Source organism: Cimex lectularius, unplaced genomic scaffold, assembly GCF_000648675.2.
Source record: "Cimex lectularius strain Harlan isolate CLEC.00 unplaced genomic scaffold, Clec_2.1 scaffold79, whole genome shotgun sequence".
Taxonomy (NCBI): Eukaryota; Metazoa; Arthropoda; class Insecta; order Hemiptera; family Cimicidae; genus Cimex; species Cimex lectularius.
The window spans coordinates 1,327,744-1,346,957 of record NW_019392727.1 but is presented as its reverse complement, the minus strand read 5'-3'; the positions used below and the strand labels follow the sequence as shown (position 1 = coordinate 1,346,957).

Genomic DNA, 19,214 nt, shown 5'->3' with positions numbered 1-19,214 from the left:
ACATTGAACCTCGGCCCTACACGAACTCGAGCAATGCAGCAATTTTTACGACGATCTTCAGGTTATCACTCTTACTATTACATAACCAAAACAGTTGATAGGGGCAATCTGTGTATACCTGGCCGACTACATCAATGGCACTCGACCTTCCACCCTTACATATTTATGTACAAATTTTGAGAGTGCCAACAGGCTCCTGAGATGCAAGGAAAACGTCAGATCTAAGGAGGATCTACCATAAAATTTTGTAGAGCATTAAAATCGAGAAAGCTATAACGGTACCTGACAAAATGAGAGAAAAGCACAACTTTGACAGACACTTCCAAGTGGCCTTAGAAAATAGAAAACCTATGGAGTACCCCAAAGTTTCAGGAAGGGACCCTAATATGGTACACAGAACTATACCCTAGCAAAGCCCCTTCGCCTAATCCTAACAATTTTCCAAGCTGAGGTCTATGCTGTCCAAGATCCAAAACTTTGTGCACAGAAGTTAATAAAGAAAAATATGAAAGGTGCAGATTTACATACTCTTAGACAGTCAGGCAGCTTAAAGGCACTAAATATGCTTTCAACGCCAAACTTGTCTGGGGGTGTCCAAATTTCTTAGTGCTTAAAATAGCAGAACTTTGACTAGAAAGAAAAACATTCGCAACGTATTGTTATTGTGGCGGAGGCCACACGTAAATCCGTCGAGATGAATGAAAACTTCTCTAACAACGCAGCTTAACCAGATTTCAATAGGGTGAATTCGGATGTCCCCTACAGTTGGCATAACTAGAGGAAAAACAAAAGAAGAAAACCGCGTCGATATCGCGTGACAACCCCCAATCCGCATCAATACCGGGGTGACAGTATATAAATATAGGATAGTGATAGTTTGCAAAGTGCTAAATTACTTGCACGAGACTTCAATTATCCCATACGCACATAAAATCAGTAATGGATAAATGTATGGAGCACAGCACTTTTCTTCATTACATCTTATGAAATCCTTCCACCAATTATGTTTATCGCTTAATCTTATAGTAGTTTCAGACGAAGATTTTTATAAAAACTAATGAATTTTTAATAGCGTTTAATTTGGTTTACATTAAAATAAGCACGTTGTAATTAATATAACGACAAAATTACATATACATAGTTCGAAATAAACTACAAAAAATATGAGTGCCCCGTTCTGACGCTACTCGACGAAAATGGTGTAATTTTATAAGCAAAACCATGTAATAAATTGTTAGTTTAATTTTATGAGCAAAACTAATGAATTTTTGATCTCGCTTAATTTGGTTTATATTAAAATATATATATAGCTTGGAATAAAAAAAATGAGTGTCCGTTTTTTTTTTCGACTGTACTCGACGCCACTCGACGAAAATCTGAAACAGTAGGAGAACTGATTTCATCGTGTAGCGTAGAGTAGGGTAGCGTTGCGTGGCAACGGACAGATGTGCACGGTGGGGTAATACAATCTTATGGAAAATTTGATTTTGGATTTGCGTCGGGTAGCGTCGCGTAATACGGGGAACACACTTATCCGATACAATGCTATGCGACGCTACTCGACGCCTTGTCACGTTTTGGTAGGGTGTGCACATCTATCCGACGCAAGTACACGTCGCGTACAGTCCACAGCGTGTATCACAATAATCACTATCACAATCGCATCGCCTCTTTTGTTCTTAATGCACTATTTTGAGCAAAACCTTGTAATAAATTACAATTAATCAAGGTTTTTAGTTGAGATAAAAAAAGTCAATGGCACGAGTGGGATTCGAACCCACGATCTTCGACTTGATACGCCACTGCTCTGCCAAAAAAAAATGGCAAAAAGGAGGGAAAATTCAAAAGGTGCTGTTGAGATGGGAAGTTGATGTCCGAGTGGATCGAGGTTGCGATAGCTCAAGTGGTAGAGCAGCGGCGTATCAAGCCGAAGAACGTGGGTTCGAATTCCCGCTCGTGCCATTGACTTTTTTATCTCAACTAAAAATCTTGATTAATTGTAATATATTAATTGGTCAAGCGGACCACGAAATTAGTGAACTTGTAATAAATTGTTAGTTAAATTTTATGAGCACAACCATGTAATAAATTATTTGTTAAACTTAATTGTTTTAAATAAAGTTATTCCGGTGTTTTGATAAATTTTCTTCCTAACCATCACAATTAAATAATTTTTATAAAAACTCGTGAATTTTTGATCTCGTTTAATTTGGTTTATATTAAAATAAGAATGATGTAATTAATATAAAGACAAAATTACATATACATAGTTTGAAATAAACTACACAAAATATGAGTGTCCTGTTCGGACGCTACTCAACGAAAATGGTGTAATTTCATGAGCAAAACCGTGCAATAAATTGTTAGTTAAATTCATTATATCAAAAAATGGTATTCTGGTGTTTTGATCAATTTTCTACCAAACCATTAAAATTAATTTTTTAAAATAAAACATATGATTTTTTGATCTCGGTTAATTTGGTTTATATTAAAATAAGTATGTTGTAATTAATACATGTAGTTTGAAATAAAAATATGGTGGTTCTTTTGTCTTTGACTGTACTCGATGCTACTCGACGAAAATCTGGACAGTGGGGATCGCAGAACGTAGAGTAGGGTAGCGTTGCATGGCATCGGGCAGATGTGCATTGTGCACGGGGGTAATACAATCTTATGGAAAATTAGATTTGCGTCGGGTAGCATAGCGTTGCATCGGGTTAGTATGTTCCCGGCTTGAGTGTGTTTCCCGCTTTGCTCCTTTTTACGCCGAGGAGTTACACCAGCCACTTTTTCCTGGGGAGCTACTGTCGAAAATGTGTAGCCTCAGGTATAACGCAGAATCCCCCATTCCCTAGTTCATAAAACATCGACAGTCCACCGTCAATGATCAAAAACGTCAACGTGTAACATCGATGTATAAAAGATCGAACACCTTATGCCTACCATCGATGTTATCTAAACATCGACCATCGATACTATCCCTACCTATTCCTCCGTGCGAAAGAGCGACAAAACTGTCCGTCTCTGTTCTCCTACTCCGTCTCTGTAATCTGTATCTCTAAAGAGGCGTCAGGAGTGCCAGTATCTCGCTATCTCTTAAACGTCCAGTCGTAAATCCGTTCGTAATGGATCAGTGAAGGGCGTTTTTAGAAAACGACAGCAGGCATTTCCGACTGGCCAGGTTTTAAATCAACGCTCAGTCAATTGAACGTTCGTCTGGTGTTGCGTTGGCCTTTCTAATAGACAATTCTCGGCAGGGGTCCGGTTGATAAACTAGCAGCCCCTCTCTCACATACCGGCTTATCAACTTCACCTAAAGAGGTATTCTTTTTTTTTCTCAGAATTTGTAATTCTTTAGTTTTACACCTTAATTTTCGTTCACTTTTATCGCCTCTGTTTATATAGAAGATATTTTCCGTTCGTTTACACTTGTTTCGCCATGGCCTTACGTAATTAAAATTGCCCTAAGTTCTTGTCAAGATCTTGAACCGTGTATCGAACGGTAAGTGGACGATGATCTTATACAGCGTTGTAATTCCATTTTCGGCTTTTTTAGGTTCTGTTTCAATCGATAGTAATCTAATTAAAAGAGAGTCGTAACGGCGAAATTTTTTAATCCGTTAACCGGCTTGTTTTGCTACCTTTATAGTTTCATTAAATAGATTTTTTTCCCTCATAATTTAACCCTCCAAAGTTTCCACTCGTGCCGGCGAGTTGAGGCGTATTTTTCCCCTGTAGAGATGGTGAGTCGTCAGTTTTAAAATTTTAACTTGATTTACATTTTACACGTCTGCGAAATTCTTGACGCCGACGGTCCTGCTTCTGTCGGAAACTTTTGGGGGATGTGCGACAGAGATTTTCTATAAGGGACATTGAGAAAGAAAGCCTGTTGCTCTTCAATGTACACGTATGCAAAACATTTGATTTTAAATTATTCATATTACTATTGTAATTCATAGTTACAGAATAGCCTATTTCTGTCTATTTCACAGTTGGACTTGTAGTCGAATTATGCTACTATTGCTACACTTTAAATATCTAATTGATCCTCTTACTGTGATTTTTTAAACTGATCTTTCTAAATTTGTATTTAATTTTATTCTTACTATCGCATGTAAGCACATGCACTGGTTAAAGTTCTTTATTGTTAATTTTAAAAAAAATTACTGGCAATTGCCGGCCCCTTAAGTTTTTTGAATAACAAAATTTGCCTATAGCAATCTTACGTTTTTGATGGAACTTATAGGACTATTATTATCATTCTTAATTGGCCTTTCTGTACATAGAAGGCCCTGCAACTTATGTACACATGTATGTACATATATGGTGGCCTAACCTAGTTGCCTCAGTTTGGCTGGTCTCAGGGTACTGGATGTTCCGTTGAGGACCCGCCATTATTCACACTGGCTAGAACCTTTCTATATGTAAAATTAAAATTTTGTGAAGCAGAGGGGTTTTACACACGTGTCTTGACCATAACCATTCTAAAAATATATACATATATAAAACTAACCTAGGTTGGTGGGTCCATGCTCTCTGCTATAAATCCCCTCCTCACACACTCATGCTAATAAATTCATGTGCACAGCTAGTTTGGTGGGTCTGTGGGGCACAGACCTACCTACACATGCATAAACGTTGTACAAACATTCTATGTAATTTTTATTTAGAAATCATGAGATGCGGTCTGGTGTGATGTAGGTTTCAGATTACACAGAAGACAAACACTTTGAGCCCTGAAGATGATCTCAATAAAGATCGAAACATAACAATAAAGAAAATGTTTTTCTGAAACCTACATCACACCAGACCGCATCTCACGATTTCTAAATAAATATCGATTAACGGTCACTAATCACCACACATTCTATGTAATACAAACATTCACACTGATTAGAAATTTTCATATTATATGTACATTTAAAACTTTTTGGGAGGCAACACAGTTTTACGCAGGTGTCTCGCTCACAACCACTTTGGTTGGTGGGTCCATGGAGTACTCATATTCCGTCATACCCCCCATTCATTCACTCACGCTACATTCATACAGAATGATAACATAATTATACATAATACATAATATACATATACACAATCATAATATATAAATATGCTTCCATAATAAAGTAAGGAGGTGCATGATAATATTATTTTTCAAGTAGCTAGGTACATTACAGTGTAGCCTCTAGACCAGTTAAAAAATCGACCCATGTTTAGAGGGGCGAAGGAATCATGCAATTTGTTTAGTTGCAGTGAGCTTGGTTGCCTTTAACTCTATGTAATACAAGTTACTTGCAACAGTTGTGCAACTGTTTAGTTGCTCAGATTTGCAGTTGCATGTCACTTGCAAGTGTGCGGGCTTTCATGCAAACCCTTTGCAGTCACTCCCAGGACTAAACTGTGGTGCAACTAAAAATGGCATGTGTGCGCCTAGCCTTAGTAAAGAACTACTCCACCACTGTAATAGTGGAATATAGTGAAAAGGTGAAATGTGCCTGATAGACAAAATTAGTGAGAATAGGCGAAATGATTGGAAATGACCAAGCTGCTGGTTCATCACTCTGCAGACCTAAAAAAAATCTCACAATAAATATTTTTGCTAGCAATAATTCCCAGACACATAGTATGGAGAAAATCTGGTAAAGTCCAGTACATCCCAACCTTCTGACCTGAATACCCCAATCTCATCTCACCGATGCTAAAACAGCAATAAGTACTTTGATGAAAGAACTCATCATTAAGCCAGATTGAAGGAGAAGCTTTTTAGCATCGAGGGCACAATTGATAAATAAACATTGATAACTGAGGTGAAAAAGGGGTAGGATCATTAGTACCTAACTCAGATTAGACCTTATGTCTTGTTTACAGAGAAAGGTCACTTGTGCTCCATAAAGAGAATTCAAGGTGCAACCTACCTGTTCAGAGTTGTTGAGAACAGCAGCACTTTATTCGGCCCTTCAGCTTTTTCAGTATACATGTAGTTATATGTAGTTTAGCAGTTTAATAGCCGCAGGTCGTTTCTTTAAACTTTAATGTTCTCTTATTGACGGTAAAATATTGAGCCTTATTAGGTTAGTCTACAGTTGATGAGGTTGGTTTAGTACTCTGTCATCCTATTGGAGTGAATGGTATGTACATACAAATAAAAAAGTAATAATTAGAGAGAAGGGTGATTTATGTTAAGCATTGAGGGTTGAAATGATGTAGCTATTCATAGCCCCAGAGTCAGTATTGTTTTGTCATACCAGGAGTGTGAATTGTGGCGTTATTGTTTGAAAATGTAATTAAGTCCTTCAAAACTCATTAACTGGCAAAAGTTTGTCTTTGAAGAGAAATATGAAAAATACTCGCAGGTATTCAAAAAGTGATACTGTTCAGGTTGTTAAAGAAAACCCTGCCCAAGTTATAACTGGGTTACTAGCGCTGGGATAAGAGCTTTTTGTCTTTCTTTAAGCCATGCCAGTAGTAAGCCCATCTATCTGATCTTCAAGATCGAATTTTTTAATCTGAGAATAACTGAAAACTACTTGTTGGACCAAAGCGTACTTCGTTTTGCAAAAACCACTTTATTACATTATAAACTGTAGTTAGGTGTTCATGTCTGACAGAACTTACTTTATCGTCAGGACGTAATTCCAATTGTCATGTAGGGGGTTATTTTTATTGTTCTATTTATAAAATTACTATTTGTAAGGTAAGCCATCTTGAATCTCCATTCTTGACGGTGTGGTTTGATTATTCTGATGGTTTAAATTCTGGCAAAATGTTTTTAAGCCAAGGACCACAGTTGCCGAGTCCGACTTATCCCCACCAGCGGTCCTGAGTTCAAATTCATGAATTTTTAATTGTGAATAATATGTAGAAATTATTGTTAAGTGTTTTGACCACTCGTCCAAGACACCCAACGGGTAGTTGATTGTTAAGCCGTCCTGTAGGCAGGAATTACTTTACTTTAGTGTTTAAGCAAACTATTTCAAGTATGCAAAGTCTTAAACAATGACAAATCATTTCCCACAAGACGATTAATTTTTTTGGATGCCATCTTTTTACCCTCTGATCTGTTACCGCTCAAATCTTGTGTCCTAAATAATCAAAGAGCAAGCAGACAGAGAAACTTTATTGTAATTGTTCAGACTGTTTATTCCTCTTCTAATGTTGCTTTATATTTCTTCTTATAACAGATTCAGACAGATGTTGATCTAACATTTTTGTGCCTTTTTAACCTTCTCTAATACCCTATTATTACCCTTTTCCCATTTTAGTGTAGAAATGGTTAATACTGAGCTATAGAAGTTGACCAGCAGCTTTTTACATTTTTTTTATAACAGCAAATCTTATTTTGGATCTGTGTTATGTGGAGGTACTCTGAACGTACCCAAACCTAAATATGAACCCTTAAAATGATTATGAATATATAAAGTGTTAAAATTAACATAACACAACACAATTGATATGTAAATCCTGAATGACCGTGAAGGATAAAAAAGTATATTGGTTAGGTCGCCCTCTACCTATTTCTATATGACATTTCAAGGTTAAAAAATTTTTGAAGACCGCGACTTATTGGCCATTAAGCCTTAAGTCAGTACAAGTCAGCGGTATGACCCGGCTCCATCAGAGCTTGGCAAACCACGGCGCAGTTGCAGCCCCATACAGGGAAAAAAACGGAACCCCATGGATCTCTCATGATTAATACTTTTAAACAAAATTGTGGGTAGGGCTTTTTTAATTGAGGAGGGGTTGGACAGGTGTCGCCTTAACTGGGCCCTTTCACATCATCAGCATGGGACGTCAGCAGAGGAAACAAGAATTGGGGGGATATGAAATTACATTTTATTATTATTTGGATATCTGTTAAGAAGTTGTTTTGTTTGTTGATGTTGAATAATTGCTTAGTAGGATTACACCATTGAACACCTTTTTAGCCATATGTTGTTCATTTTAATAAGATTCACTTCTTGTACATTCTTTATCAGGTCTGGTTCCCTTGCTTGGATAGCACATTGTCGTAGCTTCAGTCTTCTGTTGCACACTGACAAAAATGGGGGGGTAGTTTCTTAACCTTGAATTTTGCTTTTTGATATAATTTATGTTTTTTTCCAATACTAATGCTACTACTTTCCAATAGTCAATATTTGTAATACATGTTATTTTTTGTGTGCAGATGTTCAGCTACGTTGTGTTTTGTTTCGTAAGCCTGCTATTCATCAAGGCAGACGGAGATGAATCTGTAAGTTTTTGTTTTATATATTAAATGTTTATTTCTAAATAAATTTTATTCTAAATTTTGTCTCTCATGGAGTCTAACAATATGAATGCCATCAGTTTAATGTTTTACTATAGAGAATCATTTGTACACACACTTGAATGATATAAAAATGATTAATTTTTACAACTCTTTAATTTAAATGTTAAATAATCAGGTCTGCCTGGAGAGACATAAGATTTCTCTTGATAGCATTGGATCAAGTGGAAATGCTATCAGGTGATTTTGCACTCCTAAAATGTAGATAAATTATAAACTCCAACTCTCTTAAAGCAGGCCATGGAACCACTGATTCTGTAGACGTTGAGAAGGATTATTTATTGGGAAGGACTGAGAGGAAAGTTGTATATGAGGATTAGAATGGGATTGGAGGTTAATGTAGAATTTTTCATAGTTGGATCTGCAACATCTTTTATGAAAAGAACATTTAGGTCGTTATGGATGGTACGGTTGAAAACATAGAATGGGGCATTGACAATGGATCTAAATATTAATAATTGTAGGGTCTGGATTCTGCGGAGAGTAAAAGGTTTGGTTGAACCTTAAGGTTCTATGCCTTATATTATTGATTTGTATAAGCTCAAATCTGCACACACATGTACATACATGCACATGTGCGCAGAGTTTAGCCTATCACTTTTTGTAGTCCACCAGTGATTCCAGATTTTGTAATTTACAATAAATTACCGGCTGGCTTTTAGCCAGCGAGGTTGGGCTCCAGGGGTTATCAACATCTTGGTCAATTCAGCCCCAAACACAATCAGTTTCTAAATCCAAACCTATTCACACTCTCACTTATTCTTAAATACATTCTTTCCTATTTACATACCATTCCCTCAGGGTGGTGGGGTACTTAAAATTTTTCCATCACCCTCCACACCTATTATGTAACTAATCTAATTGAGGGTTGATGGGGGTACCCAGTATTCTGCCATTGGCCCTCTCACACTACACATAAATACATTCACTCTCAACACACATTAGTGAAAGAAAATGAGTACTGAATACAATAAAACAACCCTGTTTCCTCTAAGGATTGGAACAGGAGACCCAGATACTGGATGCCATGCTCAAGAACAATTGTCATATCGGCTGGCATTCCCATGCTCTCTCTACATGCCATTGAACATACTTGGGCTTTGGCCTAAAAGTCTGTGTGGTAAATCCATATCGATTTCAGTATTGAGTTTGTATATAAGTATTTTGTTGTTGAGGGAAAGAACAGAAAAATTTATGACCTGCTGTCTAGCAGTCTATTAACACCCTATATTAACAACTATGGGGGGGGGGCGTCGGTGGCTGCAAGGTTTAGTCTTTGACACGGTGCTCATCACTGTAAGGTAAAAGTTCTGGGTTCGAATCCAGCGGCCCTGCATTCGAACCCGACATACTTACAAATGGGCTTTTTTTCAAAAACACGGCGCCCTGAGGGTTTATATGACCTCTGCTGTTGCGAACCCTCATAAAAAACAACAAAAACAAAAAACTATGCTTAGCCACTTTGATTGCCCACAGTGGAACCCAGTTTATCACGTAACAGCTCTCTGGTACTTAAAAAGTAATGTAAATGATATATTTTTTATTACGTTTATCTAAGTGTTATAAATTATATGATGCAACAGTTGCCTCTCCGCAGTGCTAAGTAAATGTAGGCAACCACAGAGCGTTTGTTCAATTTGGGTGTATAGTTTAATAAAAATCATTTCAACGTTCTACAATAATTATTCGGAGATTGTGAAATGCAGTCTTGTGTGAAGTAGGTTTTAGAAAAACATTTTCTTTATCGTGCCAACGTTTCGATCTTTATTGAGATCATCTTCAGGCCCTGGGATTCACGGCCTATCACATAAATTAAACACATTTCTCTCTTCTGATAACTTTAAAATAGCTTTCAAAAACTATAAAACAACTCACACACTTTTTTCCAAAATTAACACTCCCATACCAGTAACAAATAAATCTGATTTAATTTACAAAATCAATTGTTTTAATTGTTCGGCAACCTACATCGGTATTACATTCCAATATCTGGATAAGAGAGTAAAGCAACATATCTATGATTGCAAAAAACCAAAGCAAAATCGTATAGCACTGGCTACCCACCATTTTGAACATAAACACAATTTCGACTTCAACAATAAAAAATATTACACACAGAACAAAACAAAAATAAACATAACTTTTTAGAAATGATTTACATCAACAGGGATAAAAACAGCATCAATTACAGAACAGACTCGTGTCGCAGCTATGCCAATATCATTAATCAAATTCAATACCGATAACATACATTTATCATCATCACTTCACACAAAACATATAATATAAGATATAAAACAATCATCACATTCCACACATCAAACATTTCTACATAGTCTAATTCTTCAACAATTTGGCTTTCCTTTCCCTAATTATCCCCGTCTATATAATCCTGAAAGAATAATCAGGTCAGACAATTACCTACATTTTTGCCATTGTCGGCTCCTTTCACCTCAAAGAAGCCGACTCTTCATACGGGGTGTCCCAGTTCCTTCTGACAAAACTCAGGGAATTGATTCTACTCTTCATTTGGAGCAAAAAATGCCCAGGAGAAAATTTTCGGAAAGTTCTCTATTTTGAAGATATTCGTCAATGTAGGGTTTTTCAACTTTTCACTTCCTTACCACATAAAAATGCTTACAACTTCCAAAATGTTGAGACTACAACAAATCAAATTACACCATTTGAAAGAATGCTAAATTTGCTGTAAGATACTTCTATTTGCAATAATCTGAATGACATAAAATGTTAACCAATATCAGTTGGAACATGTCAAAATTACAAAATTTAAAATTTTGGTCATGATTGCATGTTCTACTGAGGTTACAAAAAATACCTACAACTTGTCAAATTTCACAAAAACTTCTTCATCTAATATGCTTTACGTTGATATATCCAGGTTATTTTTATAAGAAAGATTGCGAGTTTTTGCTTGCAGCGGAGATTTAAAGGAATTGACCAATAAACTAATAGGAATGTATTTGTAGATATAAAATGGCAACATTCAAATACATGGCAAACACCACTATCCAATGAGAAGTATAAACAATACAAATTGTTATATAAATATAAACACAATCATTAACTAGTCAAAAGACACAAAAAATACGGCACATTCATACAATATAACAAATCTATTTAACAATTAGGTATAAAAGCCATTAAAGACAACTAACACAATTAGAAAACTCCTGTGACAAAACATCGATAAGAGTTAACCCCATATATGTACATATACCGTAATTAATTGAGGTTTTTAGTTGAGATAAAAAAAGCTAATGGCACGAGCGAGATTCGAACCCATGATCTTCGGCTAGATATGCTGCTGCTCTACCACTTGAGCTATCGTGACCTCGATCCACTCGGACATCAACTTCCTATCTCAACCCCACCTTATGAATTTTCCCTCCTTTTTGCCATTTTTCAAATGTCGTGTAATCGGATTTTTTCATCTCAACTAAAAACCTTAATTAATTGTAACGTATTAATTGGTCAAGCGGACCATGAAATTAGTTAATTTAATGAATTAAAATGAAGTACACTTCACTAAAGCTCTCCGTGACCATTTCATTGTCGTTGAGAATCCAATCCGATTACACGACATTTGAAAAATGGCAAAAAGGAGGGAAAATTCAAAAGGTGCGGTTGAGATAGGAAGTTGATGTCCGAGTGGATCGAGGTCATGATAGCTCAAGTGGTAGAGCAGCGGCGTATCTAGCTGAAGATTGTGGGTTCGAATCCCGCTCGTACCATTAGCTTTTTTTCATCTCAACTAAAAACCTTAATTAATTGTAACGTATTAATAGGTCAAGCGGACCACGAAATTAGTGAATATACCGTAATGTGTATATATGAAGCATAACACATTGGACAGACAGAAAGTAAAGTAAAAGGCAGATACAAAGAACATTTAGGATTATTTCTGCAAAAAGCTGAAACGTGCCTGACAGAGCTAAACATTAAAAATAGAATACAAATATTAGAAAATAACAACGCCATAAATAAAATTTAGTCAGTTTGTAGAGTAAAATTTGCCTCTAGTTTCTAGTAAAGTATAAACCCAAAACCCAAAATGTGTTTATTTATTTTTAATTATTCTTTTATTTATTTTTTATAGGCTCTGGATGAGTTCAACCCACAGTATTTGCTTGACATCATTTCAAAAGAGGAGCCGTATTTTGCAGAGACATTTGATGACCCGACTCTTTACGCTGATAATTGGATACCTTCTCAGTCAAAGAAAGAGGGTGTAGAAGACAATATCGGAAAATATGATGGTAAATGTGTTATATATTTATTGTGCAATAATAATAATAATATAATTGAATGAATATATCAACTTAGTTATTTTATTTTTTTGTTGATCTTTTAATTATTAAAAAGGTTGAACCAATGAACATTCTTTTCCACTTCAGGTGATTGGCTTTTGGATATTCCAATTAAAAATGTTGTCAAAGGAGATATGGGTCTTACATTCAAAGATAAAGCTAAACATCGTGCTATAACTGCAAAATTAAGCAAAAAGTTCTCGTTTAAAACAAATCCTCTGATAATTCAATATGAGGTGACATTTCAAAATGGGCAGGAATGTGGTGGTGGTTACATGAAGTTATATTCTGAAGACAACAATTTAAATCTCAACCTAATTAACGATAAATCTCCTTACACTATAATGTTTGGGCCAGATAAGTGTGGCAGTGTTTCAAAGGTATTATATCCTAAATAAACCCTTTGTTACATTATTTAAATTGTTATTTGTGATTTTAGATTCACTTTATATTTCGTCATAAAAACCCTAAGAATGGATCATTTGAAGAAAAACATGGAAAACAGCCTGCTAATCGTTTCGAGGAAGTTTTCACAGATAGTAAACCACATTTGTTCACTTTGGTTATTTATCCCAATAACAATTATAAGATTCTCATTGACCAGGAAGTAGGTATAGCAAAAGAAATGGTTATTTGAATTCATATGATGAGTTACCTTAATATTATTTGTAGACCGCTGTCGAAGGTTCTCTTCTAGAAGATTTTACACCACCTGTGAATCCACCAGCTGAAATAGATGATCCGAACGATAAGAAACCTGAAGATTTTGATGATCGTGAGAAAATACCAGATCCTACAGCGACAAAACCTGAAGACTGGGATGAGAGTGAACCACGCACAATTCCTGATGCTAATGCTGTTAAGCCGGCCAACTGGTTGGATAACGAGCCGATTGACATTCTTGATCCTTCTGCTGAAAAACCTGATAATTGGTAAAAAAAAAAATCACATTCGAAATTGATTAATCTAATTTTATTACTATTGTGTTGTACTATCAATTGCTATTGTATTCCCCGTTCTGCACTATTCACTTGTCGGTAATTCAACTATGAATTTCAGTAATTTTATTACAATTTTTTTTCAAGGTTGTCGTATAGGCCTTAAAAAATTCTCAGTTCAATGTGTTTTGGTTTCTTTTGCTACTTTACAAAATCTTCCCATTTTATATGCATGAAATCAATTTTTTAACTTGTAAATTCAAGAAGAAAACAAAAAGCCAGTTTAGACTGTGCATGCACACACACAAAACAAACAAGACAAAGAAAGTGAAGGTGATCAAATAAAATGAAGGGCTGAAGAAGACAGCAAAATAATAATACTTCAACCACACCAGATCAAATGCTACTCCAAATAAAACAAACACTAAACCCAAGAGAGACAAAATTAAAAATAGAAGGGATTAGAATATCTGCCAAAGGAGGAGGAGTGGCAAAGAAGCAAATAGTTGTTTGTTATTGTTACATTTTTAAAACCATTTTGGCGACATCCCCCTTAAAATGGGGTGGAAATGTAGTATATGTATCTATGGCATAGTCCAGGTATATTTATTTATTAAAAAAATTGTAAATTACTTATGTGTGTATCTTCAGATGGCAATTATACTGTTGAGAATTACGTTAATACCCAATAACAGCGTCACCACCATAGATTTTCCTTGATAGCACATTGCAGTATCGATTAGATTGTTAGTATCGAGAAGTGGAGTTGGCGGTGAAGCGGCACGAGTTAAGACAAGTCTTGTGTTTGCGATTGAGTTGTAACTGTGTACCGTAATCTTTTGTGAATAAAATAATTCAAAGTAATCTGTGTTGTTTCCCGAAGTTACCAAAACCTCCACATTTGGTGACCCCGACGTGATCAAATGTGGAGGTTTTGGTAACTTCAGGAAACAACACAGATTACTTTGAATTATTTTATTCACACAAGATTACGGTACACAGTTACAACTCAATCGCAAACACAAGACTTGTCTTAACTCGTGCCGCTTCACCGGCAACTCCACTTCTCGATACTAACAATCTAATCGATACTGCAATGTGCTATCAAGGAAAATCTACGGTGGTGACACTGTTATTGGAGTATTAACGTAATTCTCAACAATACCATGAGGTTTTCCATGTCTAGGTGCTGATGATGGAAATCCGAAAGGTCCATGTAATAGAAAAAATTGAATAAAATATTTCAACCACAGAATCCAACCTTTGAATAAGAATTGCTACTAACCGTGGATTTTACGAAAAAGATCCTTTTATTTAGTAAATTAGCTAGATAGTTTATAGTATATTATAATACATTAACTTTAACATATTTGTTTTAAATTTATATTTTATTTATTTCTGCATATCTGCATATGTTTTGCAAAGTAAGTAGGGAGGTGTTGGATTTTCCTCCCCTGCTTTCCATATGTCCTGATGTCCATTTTCCAGTTGGGAGCACTCCAAAAAAATATGGTTTGAGTGCTCGCCCACTCCTGTTTGGCATCATTGACAAAGGGCTGAATTGTTGATCCCCATAAGGCAAAGGTGATATCCTAAATTATGGTTGTTGAACCTTCCTTTGTATCCCATGGTTGTAGGCTTCCACAGAACTTTTCTTTTTCTTACAATGAGGTAATACCGAGTATAGGTAAAATTCCTTCCATGGTTGGAATACTACTGTTTTGATTTGGGCTATGATATCCGAGGTCGTTAATACATCCATCTTTAAACCTATCAAGACTGCCTCCTTTGCGAGGTGATCAACTTTTATTTTCCCTTTACCCCAGCATGTTCTGTAGTTCATACAATGGGGTGGAACCGTTTTCATTTATACCTGTCATAAAGGATAAATTATGACAGATAAGGAATAGGATTGAAGAATTATTTGTTCATTTAATGAAAGATTATTGCCAGGAAAACAACTTAGAATTAACTCCTTTAGAATTCAAATGTTGGTAACGTTGGATGAGAGAGTGAGTGGAGTAATAAAAATATGACATTAAAAATATATTTGTTCATATTGTGTTTTGTAACTGTAACTGAATTAAGGGATAATTCATGCAGTACCAAGAAAAGTTAACAGTTTTTTAATTTTATTTTTAAATCTAGGGATGAAGAAATGGACGGAGAATGGGAAGCTCCTCTAGTTCCCAACCCTGCGTGTGAGGATGCTGCAGGATGTGGTGTTTGGACACCTCCTGAAATTCCAAATCCAAAGTATAAAGGCAAATGGTCCCCACCGTTAATACCTAACCCAGCATATCGAGGCAAATGGGAACCGAGAAAAATTCCAAATCCTGATTATTTCCATGATGAAAATCCTTTCGTGTCACTCGTACCTTTGGTATGTTTATAATGTGATGCAATCATTGCCATCAGTTTTGATTTTTTAATGACATAACTTTTTATTTTTTGTAACTATAAATGCATTGTGGCAATGAATTAATGAATTTAAACTAGTGAATGTATTTTTAATTAATTTTTGTATTCTAGGCAGCTGTAGGCTTCGAGTTGTGGTCCATGTCTCCCAATATATTTTTTGATAATATTCTAATTACCGATGATGAGAATTTTGCCCAATCCTGGTCCGACATCACTTTCCGTACAAAAATAAAGAGAATCACTAAAGAGTCGGTAAGTTCTTATTTTCATTCTACCACATTTATTTCCAATTCATTACTGCATTAAATACAGACCACTATTCATAAAAGGACCTCCATTAAAAATCACACAAAATGTACAATTTAATAATTTTTATTTGTATAAACATAATAACCGTATAATTATAATGAAATTACAAACATTCAAAACCTTTATCTTTTTTATTTTTGATTTGCTCGGATATCGTCTACAGTTTGAATGTTTTAAGAATTTGAAACCAAACCGTGAGATGGAATTTAAAAAAGAGTAATAAAACAAAGGCAAGTAAATAAATGTTATGTTAAATGCAAAATTTCTAGTTTAGTTTGAAAAGTGTAATTATACTTTTGCTTTGGGTGAATATATTATGCCTGATTAAAATAAATGAAAAAATGTTCTTAAAAAAAAATCTATTATCTATAATATCAATTGTATATGTGCATATGTACAAAACAAAATCCACACAATAAACCATCCCATTTGATGTAGTGATTAAGTATTTATGCGAGGTAAATGTTCATAGGAGTCATTGCGGGGGAGATTAATGAAGTATTTAAATTATAATCCAGGTTGGTGGGCATTATATATTATATACTGTCTCATACCAATTGTTGGATATGGGTGGTATTTGTGGTGGAGAGTCCAAGAGGTATTGTAATAGTTTCTTGTAGCCCAGTAAAATTGTATAAGTATGAGTAAACCTAAATAATGGTGTGATCGTTGACACTTAATAAAACTAGAGACACTCGTTGTAATATAATGCAGTAAGTTTTGATTAGATTAGATTGTGATAGCTGCACTTGTTGTGTTCATGTACAGTATTCAAGTATTTTTTAGGCTTCATTTCTATCTGAAATAGTGGATTTCACAAACCAGTATCCGTGGCTTTGGGCTGTGTACACCCTTGTGTTATTATTCCCCATAACACTGTTTGTATACTTCTGCATTTGGTCAAAGCAGGTAAATATGAACAAAAAATATCTCTTGCGAAAGTCTATAACCAATTACATAACTAACCCAATGTAATTTTTTAAATGTACACTTTTGGAATAAATTCCTTCAGCTTTTGAGAAGTATTGTAGAAGCATCATATGAAGTAAAACCAGTACAATAAATTAATTTTATTTTAATATCAAATAATATAAAAGCATTTATATATTTCTGATATTTGCATTTGATTAAAAAAAATTTTTTTTGATCTTGCTAAATTTCGATGGATGACAATTTTAGGATAAACATGATTTCCTTCCTTGTGGCCCACGTATTGACGAAGAAGATGAAAATGAAAGTCCAGAAGGAAATTTAGTCGAGGAAAACGCAGGTGATTCGAAAGACAATGAAGAGTTTTCAGAGCCCGCCAAAAATCCTCAAGAAGATGACAGACGAGAAAAGCGTGAGGGCTCAGAAGAGGTTTTTGATTTTCTCGATGGGGCTGCAGAGGAGAATAAGGAGGACAATGGCTCTGTAGATGGGGATCAGCCCGTTACTCTTCCTGATGATGAAAGCTCATTAGATGGCAAGGAAGAAGGCGAAGTGAAGAAAAGGAAACCAAGGAAACTCGATGATTAGATTCACAAAGGTAATGTGTGTTTTATTTAACACTTATTGTGTGTTATAAGGCAGAGATCTTCAGTTGCCTTTTCACTTCAAAACTTTGTGAGAAATATACTCACACATTAACCATATTACTTTTGATTTGTTTAGAGCTTACATCAAGAACTTGGGATTTAATTTTTCTTATTTTAGGGTCAGTGTGGAAATCTGAAAATGAAAACGAAAATATGATTTGATTGTGTATCACAGTAACTTTTTAATCGGCAGAACAATAATTTGTTATATAAAAGTAGATCATTATGTGAAACATGGTACAATGTATTTATATTATTTCATTTCAGATTTAAGTTTAAAAAAAATATCTCAAAACTTGTTCAGTAATAATTATAATAAATTAGGTTACTACATTTCCAAAGACAATATAATAGATGCTTTAAGAAGAGTTGTTTTCGTATAATTTATATCTTCATGGTCACTATCAGAATTATCTGTTTTGATCTCTGTCGAAAGTACATATTATATAACATAAAATTTGGAACATAATGAAAAGCTTGTTTTGAATGTTTCTTAAAATTATATTTATTATACTTACATATTTCGATTTTTTTTTTGTTTTTTTTTCAGGTTGGCCAATGTTCAACCAACTTGTTCATAATAATATATAGCAAAAACGAAGCTAATTTTGTTGATGTGATGCGGTTTCCTCTTTTCATGCATTTTGAATTTTATTTTTCTTTCCCATTGATATTTTTAGCATTTCGCATTTCCTTTTAATGTCATTTTTTTTAATTGAGTAGAATTGGGTTTATAGTTACCTAAGATTTCTTTCATTATTTGTGCACATGCTAATGAGTTTTTTCTGCAACTGCTAGTTAATTTACATGGCGTTAAATATCAACTATGAATGAAAGTTATGAAGGTAAGAAAAAAGACTGAGTTAGTATAAAATATGGGCTTTTAACGTGAATAATGAATACTGAGGTCAAGCGTTCAGTTTTGAAACGATTAATTAAAATATGTAACCGTACTAGTGTCCCAAAATATGATGGAGTAACAAGCAGTCATTTTTATGTTTTGGAACAGAAATAATTATTCGAATGTAGTTGAACGCAAATTGCAGGGTATTGATGGAAAAAATACCAACAGAGATTTTAGTTTATATCATTAAAATATTACTATAAACGGATAGCCGGATACACACATGTACCTGTTCATATAATATAACGATTTTTTTTCGAAGTCCTGATGAAGGCGATATATTCTGCCGAAAGCTCGACAAGGAAATAAATGTTGTTTTTGTCTTCCTGGCCTCATCCCCGATCTACCTTTAGGAAAGTGTATTACTATAAACAATTAATAATAATAACTAATAAAAAAATTGTGGTTTAGATTCTACTTAGAACTGCTACT

The 19,214-nt window shown here is 34.8% G+C and overlaps 1 protein-coding gene across 1 annotated transcript; it reads left to right on the top strand.

The window, feature by feature from the left end:
- Window positions 1-3,806: 3,806 nt before the first annotated feature.
- LOC106663341 (calnexin-like) lies at window positions 3,807-18,819 on the top strand. Its single transcript, XM_024226741.1, has 11 exons — window positions 3,807-3,907; window positions 8,165-8,230; window positions 12,423-12,582; window positions 12,721-13,013; window positions 13,073-13,240; window positions 13,306-13,565; window positions 15,720-15,954; window positions 16,104-16,244; window positions 17,088-17,210; window positions 17,481-17,829; window positions 18,429-18,819. The coding sequence occupies exons 2-10, from the start codon at window positions 8,165-8,167 to the stop codon at window positions 17,817-17,819; spliced, it is 1,785 nt and encodes a 594-aa protein (XP_024082509.1). The 5' UTR covers window positions 3,807-3,907; the 3' UTR covers window positions 17,820-17,829; window positions 18,429-18,819.
- The last annotated feature ends 395 nt before the right edge of the window (window positions 18,820-19,214 follow it).